At 44.2% G+C, this 8,459-nt stretch overlaps 1 protein-coding gene across 1 annotated transcript; it reads left to right on the top strand.

Moving 5' to 3' along the window:
• Window positions 1–7,135: 7,135 nt before the first annotated feature.
• On the top strand, window positions 7,136–7,933 carry LOC311129485 (oligodendrocyte transcription factor 2-like; the record flags this gene model as incomplete). The annotated part of the gene is made up of 1 exon (XM_084161775.1): window positions 7,136–7,933. One exon carries the CDS (start codon window positions 7,136–7,138, stop codon window positions 7,931–7,933), a length of 798 nt encoding a protein of 265 aa, XP_084017901.1.
• Between the last annotated feature and the right edge of the window lie 526 nt (window positions 7,934–8,459).

Consider the following 8,459-nt stretch of genomic DNA (forward strand, 5'->3'; position numbering starts at 1 on the left):
CACCCAGCCCCCACAGCCCCCACGGCCCCCACAGCCCCCACAGCCCACCCAGCCCCCTCGGCCCCCACAGCCCCCACAGCCCACCCAGCCCCCACAGCCCACCCAGCCCCCACAGCCCCCACAGCCCACCCAGCCCCCACAGCCCACACAGCCCCCACAGCCCCCACAGCCACCCAGCCCCCACAGCCCACCCAGCCCCCACAGCCCACCCAGCCCCCACAGCCCACCCAGCCCCCACATCCCACCCAGCCCACCCAGCCCACCCAGCCCCCACAGCCCCCACGGCCCCCACGGCCCCCACAGCCCCCACAGCCCCCACAGCCCCCACGGCCCCCACAGCCCCCACAGCCCCCACAGCCCACCCAGCCCCCACGGCCCACCCGGCCCCCTCGGCCCCCACAGCCCCCACAGCCCCCACAGCCCACCCAGCCCCCACAGCCACCCAGCCCCCACAGCCCACCCGGCCCCCACAGCCCCCACAGCCACCCAGCCCCCACAGCCCCTCGGCCCCCACAGCCCCCACAGCCCCCACAGCCACCCAGCCCCCACAGCCCCCACAGCCCCCACAGCCACCCAGCCCCTCGGCCCCCACAGCCCCTACAACCACCACAGCCCCTCGGCCGGCGTGGGATATACTTGTTTACCTTGGAACACCAGGCAGGATTAGCTGATGAATAAATAAGAGATGATGAAGCGTCTTGTAAGGTCTTCTCCGGCAGCCTCCCGGCGCTGTCATTAGCATTGTAAAGTTTGGCCACACATTCGCAGATGGCCCCCCGGCATGGCCTAAACCCTGAGACAGACAGACGGACAGACAAGCAGAGACACCACAGGGAAGGACACATACACACACAGCAGGCACGTCTCAATCCGGGACCCCCAGGGGGCCTCAGAGAGTTCTAGAAAATGCAGGGAAGAAAATACAAGTACATACAAAGTAACAGAGCAGTCAGGGGTCAGGGTTCAACCCGGTTGAACAAGCTATGGGAAACATACTCCATCATCTCTGTTGTCTGCAGTTATGGCAAATGTCTCCATTTGCTTTGGAGGTTGCGTTGCAAAAAAACGCACAGAGTTGACAGAATTTCAAGAATATTCCAGAACTCTCCAACTCCAGCAACAGCTGTATTCCCCTCTCCTATCTCTCTCTCTCTCTCTCTCTCTCTCTCTCTATCGTCCTCTGAAGTGGAGAGAAACATCACTATCTCATAACTGTAATGTAATGTAATGGGAACAGATGGCCAACAGAGCCAGTGCAGGGAATCAGAGCTTTGCTCTCCATGCGATGGAAGTCGCTCAGCGCAGCCAGGCAGACAGTTTACCTAAAGGTGTCAAAAGCTTTCCAATCAGTCCCTTGGCTCAGAGAGCGACAGTAGCCTAGTGCCACTCTGATAACAACTGGATGAGAGGTGTGATTGCGGGGCTAGCCACCTGTTGACGTGCTAATTCCTCCTACATTATGTTGTTCTATTTTATGCACCTAGACTGTGAAATGAAAATGTGAAAATGTTGTCTGGCTGTGAGCAGCAGAGAGCTGTGACTGCGCCGTGTTATGACACGACTGTTCAGGTGTGGTTTTATCATTGCCAGGAGGGCATTCTCTATCACATGACATTCCAATATGTCCACCATTAGGATTTTCCCTATAAGGTTAAATATTGACTACTTTTCATCAGTCACATAAGAGGGAGAGTGAGGCCTAAAGTTAAAGCCTAAAAAAAAACCTTCGAGGTAGTTCTTGAACATTCTGTCCAAATAGTTGAGAGTTGAGACCATGGTCATATCTGAACTGGCACCCTATTCACTATAGGGCTATATGGCTCTGGTCAAAAGTAGTGCACTATATAGAGAAAAGGATGCCATTTCAGACTCACCCTTATAATAATAAATAATTATAATAATATGCCATTTAGCAGACGCTTTTATCCAAAGCGACTTACAGTCCCCCCTCCCCCTTCTCTTTCGCACTCTTTGCCCAACATCATTACTCCCTAGATAGTTGTCAATCAGTATCTCTGATTGTGCACTCATCCCTAGCTGACATTTTAAATAATGATATGGGGGGAGGGAGGGGGGGGGGGGGGGGGGGGGGGGGGGAATAACCACAGCCCAAATATGTCTTTGTAGTCCCTCTGATTCCCAACAAGACAGTCTCAGCATGTATTACCAGTGCTTCTCTAACAAGTGAAATTATGGGAATGTCTAATAAAGGTATCAGTGGCACAGTATAACTGAACCGACCTGTTGTTGTTTTATTTTATTTTATGCCACTTCTCACAAACACGCCCCTTTATCCACTCTCATTAGCATAATCTTATTTAGAGCCAGTAAACAGGCAAACAGACGTAGCCTATTCAGCGCCGTGTCTTCTGCATGGGTGCAGGCGCAATGACTCCCGGTTCTTAATCCTTCGGCTGTGCACATGATCCACTGGTTATTGCTGGTATAATACTGCTCACAGGACAAATGTAGTCCTACTCATGATATGACCTACTAGCCTAAATATGGTGCACTTATATTTGTGTGCCAATATTTGTAAGGTTACTAGCCGGACTTTTTCTACATCAAACACATTAAACAAACTAGCCTAGGCTATATCTCAGTTAATTAAACATATGGTGATTCTATAGAGATTCTATAAATCAGAGTTCTGTATGTAATCATATGCATATGGTGGCCTATGCCTGTAAGTGCTTTATAATGGTTTTGCAAAGAGAAAGAAAATCCGTGTCACATATGGGAAAAAATAGACTGTCAGTAGTTAGGTTTCCATCCAATTTGCGACAGATTTTCATGCCAATATTCTAAAATCTGCATGAAACAATATGACCTAGTGCACATAAAAATTACTTTTGCCGTTATTCCCATGTACCGAATGAAAAAAAAAAAAAAAACGAGTTAAATGGGTTTCCATAGCATTTTCAACTCTACTGATGGTTGGTTTTCTCACAAAAACTGTTGAGTTATATAGCAAATGTGCCCACTCTGGCAAATGCGCTCTAGCCAATAGCTCGCAGATCCAGTGGTGGTAGGCTACCAACATTATGAGATTATCATGGATAAGAACGATATTATTTGTATTTGTCAAACTGCAGTCAAGCATCGATCATCCATGTCACCAGAACAAGACCCCTCGATATTTATTGGAAAGGAGCATCAAGCTCATCCCCTTGCACATTCACCACCCTGTGAAGTTCATCATTATTTATTTAATCTGTAGCCTAATAAACTGCACGCTTTCCCGAGTCGTAGTGGGAGGTTTACTTCGATATGATGGTTATTATATTAATTATTATACTAATACATTTTACAGACACAAAAGGATCCCACCATGTAGAACGAACAAATTGTCTGTCGGGCATTTATAAAATTGTTTTCCTGTTTCCATCAGCCCGGTCGTGACCTTTATCACGCGTCAGGTAATATTCATCCGCGTGAAATGGTTGGATGGAAACGCGGATAGTTATAGCCTACTCTGCACTGCGAAAAGAAAAATACAGTGTACAGAATGCATAAGTAATCTATTGTTACAGATGGTTCATTGAATTATAATAGGCCTAAACATGCACATTAAATGCATTTAAAGTGGGTCACAAATAGGCTACAGAACACAATAAGTTGCACAAATACCACAAGTTACAAAGGCCTAGTTTCTTCATGCAATTACATACAGTGCCTTCAGAAAGTATTCAACTCCCCTTGAGATTGTGTGCCACTGATCTACACACAATAACCCACAATATCAAAGTCGAACTTTGTTTTTAGAAATGTTTACATATTATTGAAAAATATATAAAAGCTGAAATGTCTTGAGTCAATAAGTATTCAAGCCCTTCGTTATGGAAAGCCTAAATACGTTCAGGAGTAAAAATGTACTTAAGGAGTCAGATAATAAGTTGGACTCACTGAGCACAATAATAGTGGCTAACATTATTTTATAACCATCTCTGTACCCAACCCATCTCTGTACCCCACACATACAATTATCTGTAAGGTCCCTCAGTCAAGTAGTGACTTTCAAACACAGATTCAACCACAAAGACCAGGGAGGTTTTCCAATGCCTCGCAAAGAAGGGCACCTATTGGTAGATGGGTAAAAATAAAGAAAGTAGACACTGAATATCTCTTTGAGCATGGTGAAGTTATTAATTACGATTTGAATGGTGTAGCAATACTCCCAGTCACTACAAAGATACAGGCGTCCTTCCTAACTCAGTTGCCGGAGAGGAAGGAAACCACTCGGGGATTTCACCATGAGACCAATGGTGACTTTAAAACAGTTACAGAGTTTAATGGCTGTGATAGGAGAAAACTGAGGATGGATCAACAACATTGTAGTTACTCCACAATACTAACCTAAATGACAGAGTGAAAAGAAGGAAGTCTGTACGGAATAAAACATATTCCAAAAACATGTATCCAGTTTGCAACAAGACACTAAAGTAATCCTCCAAAAAAACGTGGCAAAGAAATTAACTTTTTTTGTCCTGAATATTTTGTATATTATGTTTGGGGCAAATCCAACACAACACATCACTGAGTACCCCTCTCCATATTTTCAAGCATGGTGGTGGCTGCGTCATGTTATGGCTCATAATCGACAAGGAATAGGGAGGTTTTTTGGGGGATAGAAAGAAATGAAATAGAGTTACCACAGGAAAAATCCCAGAGGAAAACCTGGTTCAGTCTGCTTTCCAACAGACACTGGGAGACATATGCACCTTTCAGCGGGACAATCACCTAAACTCAACGCCAAATATACACTGAGAGTTTCTTACCTTGAAGAGTTTTAAAAAGATTAATGGGCAAATATTGTACAATCCAGGTGAGCAAAAGCTCTTAGAGACTTACCCAAAAAGACTCACAGCTGTAATCGCTGCCAAAGATCATTCTAACATGTATTGACTCAGGGGGTTAAACACTTATCTAATCAAGCTATATTAGTGTTTTATTTTTCATTAATCTTTTTTTAAATGTAGTATTTTTCTTCCACTTTGATATTACAGAGTGTTTTATGTAGATCGTTGAAAGAAAAAGACAATTAAATCCATTTTAATTCCAATTTGCAACACAACAAAATGTGGAAAAAGTCAAGGGGTGTGAATACTTTCTGAAGGCACTGTATAATATAATATGGCCAGTTTATTATCATAACAATATTTTACTGGATAGCATAGCTGGGTAAAAACATTGTCCTCAAGGTAAAGTAGTTTATATTGCACAATGGTCTTAATGCTAAAATGGGTGGTGGAGGATTTATGAAAAATAACTGAGTAGGCCTAAATAATACATTAAACTATTATTATTATTATTATTATTATTATTATTATTATTATTATTATTATGATATGTAGGTCTACTTGTATGTATGTTTACTCGCTTTGCCTGTAGTTTGTGACTGGTTCCACTTATTTCTCGGACAATGACCTTGTCAGCTTCAGTTATATCAGAGCGCCAGAGAGTCCCTTGTTTTGTTCTCTTTATTATCGCCTGGCTGCCAAAAGTGGCCTGCGCTCCTGTTAGTCATATTGGACTAATTGAAATGTTACTGATCATAACCGTTAAAAACTATTTTTGCAGGCTTCGTTTATTAACGTTAAAATAAATGCCATCTAACGGTTTGAGTCGTGTCTCACGCCGTCAGCTGTTGGGTGCTCAAGGGGTCGTCGGGTTAAAACAATAAGCGCTATTGCTCAAACCGTAATCAGCGCCTTCAAATGGGCGTGGGCGGAGAGAGTGTGTGTGCGTGTGTGTGTTTGTGGATGTGTATGTGTGCTGTGCGCGCAACGACAGAAGACTCACAGTAAACATATTGCAGCACAAAGCTTAATCACTATTCGTTGGTTATTTCCAAAGGCCTGATTGAGTTAGTAATATTGCTTTCATTTCACAGCAGGAAACAAAAGATTATCGAAGTATGCTGTCAAATTATGATCATGTTTATTATGATATTTTCTGAGGAATTATTTCGTTTAGAAACACAATCAGCAAATTAAATAACCTTAAATGTAAGCTTACCAAAAGCGAAGATGTTCATCATAAATAGCCTATTCATAATGAAAAGTTAATTGATTTACAGTTTTAATTTAATTTACAGTTATCGAATACCGTCTTTGAATATTCAAAACATGTATGCATTGCTTTTTTCCATCATATGGATTAGGCAGGGTTACTGATGTGGTAAAAATAATAAAATGATTTCACGAAAGTATATCAACACTCATCAGTTCTCTCCTGCTGTAGAATTTGAAAAGAGAGAAAGCAGCTCGTTCTTTTCCCACCGAAAAATCTAGAATCTACCCAAAAGAAAGTGTAGTCATTTTCAGAATTTTCTGCAAGGATGTTATATAATGTTGATGTTATATAAATAACATAATACAATTATATTATATTGTGGTGGTCAATAAGATTTCTTTAGCCTACATCATTAAAACAGCTACATGCCTAAACAACTTCTTTCCCTCACAAGATGCCATATGCGGAGTGTGTCTAATTCATTCATTTAACGATGCTCGAATTTCTTTGTAATGACATCAGATTTGAAGACCCCTAACTCCTCCAAGCCTCCTCCCCTCTCTTCGTTCGCAAGAAGCCCATTGGTGGATGGATGACAGGCAGTCGGAAAAGCCATGGCATTGTCCCGGTGACTTGCCCCCGGATCGTTAAGTCAACTATAAAACCCTGTCATCATGCCCGTGCGTGCCAAATGGGCTGTCAGTAGTGAATGGGAGTAACAAGTGGATTCAACAGCGACACTTTCTCTGCACCGAGCTGCGCTCTGCATCTCCCTCTCGGTAGGTTTCATGTCTGCTTTTCGGGAAAACATTGATATGTAATTTAGGCAGCTGTGATTTTCGTCATAAAAATAGCCTCATCTGAGAATCTTTGTTTTGAACTTCATGCATAACATTACTTTCAAGAACCTTCTCGTGTACTTTCGTGGATGTTTTTGTTTACCTTCTCTTGTTAATCCATTGCACACAGAATTGGGTTGAACATGTAGCATCTTCTTATAATCTGTTCACATAGTTTTACATTTTAATCCCAGTGGTTCTGAAAAATCTGATGCTAAATGGGTTTGTTTACTTTTCTTTCCGTAGACTATTGCGTTGTCTGAATAAACCCGAGGATCATCATGGACTCCGATACCAGCCGAATGTCGACCCGGCCTTCCTCCCCCGAGGTGCACGATATGTTCCTGCATGCGATGAAGAAGCGTATGGTGGGTTTCTCCGGTACTGTCTCGTCCACACAGAGCGACTCTCTGCCAGAGATACCCGCGGACCTGCGGAGCCTCTCCGACGACGACGACGATATCACCCTGAAAATGCTGTCAAAGAAGGACCGTAAACTGCTCTCAGAGAACGAACTGCAGGGGATGCGGCTGAAGATCAACAGCCGGGAGCGGAAGAGGATGCACGACCTTAACATCGCCATGGACGGTCTCCGGGAGGTCATGCCTTACGCCCACGGGCCCTCGGTACGCAAGCTCTCCAAAATCGCCACTCTCCTCCTGGCGAGAAACTACATCCTGATGCTGAGCAACTCGCTGGAGGAGATGAAGAGGCTGGTCAGTGAGTTCTACGGCAGCGGCCACCACAGCAGCTTCCACCCCTCCGCCTGTGGTACCATGGCGCACACCGGACCCCTGCCCGGTCATCCGGCCGTTTCCCACGCCTCCCACCCGGTGCACCACCCACTTCTTCCCCCGGCGGTCTCCACGGTAGCCTCTCTCTCCACAACGGGTCTCACCTCGATCAGACCCCACCATGGACTCCTGAAAGCGCCCTCGGCCGGCCCGGGCCCCCTGGGCAGCAGTTTCCATCACTGGGGCGCGGGGATGCCCTGTCCGTGCAGCATGTGCCAGGTGCCACCACATGTTTCCGGTATGAGCGCTGTCACCATGTCCAGACTGACGAGTGACTCTAAATGACTTGAACTCTTATCATAAAAGGAGAGGGGAAGAAAAGGGAAATTAACTTTCGTTTGAAGAAGTCACCGTGTATCTCAGTCCATATCAACACGTTTTTATTTTATTCATCTGTTGCTGAAATAAGCTTTGGTTTGAGCCAGCAGAAATGCATTGCTTTAGAAAATTGGAGCAGCGCTACTTACTTACCATTTTGTAACATTATTTAGCAAAATGTATAACAGGTGCTTATGACACATTTTCATATTCAGTAAAGCCCATCAGTTCACTGTATGCAAACTGGTCTTACATTGTGGCTGACAGGAATACACATCATATGAAGGGCATTACCGATGGCATTTAATGTAATGTTCTCGATCATTATTGAACTTTAGACTAGCCCATTCCAAGACAGAATAAACGGAAGTACAATATTTAGGTATAGTATACTGCATGAGAACACAATGGTAAATGTAGATTGTAAATATGTAGATTCAGAATGCTGTTTGTACGAGATATTTTATATCAGGCCCTTGGTTAATGTTTGGAT

Source organism: Coregonus lavaretus (genome assembly GCF_964263955.1).
Source record: "Coregonus lavaretus genome assembly, chromosome: 5".
Lineage (NCBI taxonomy): Eukaryota > Metazoa > Chordata > Actinopteri > Salmoniformes > Salmonidae > Coregonus > Coregonus lavaretus.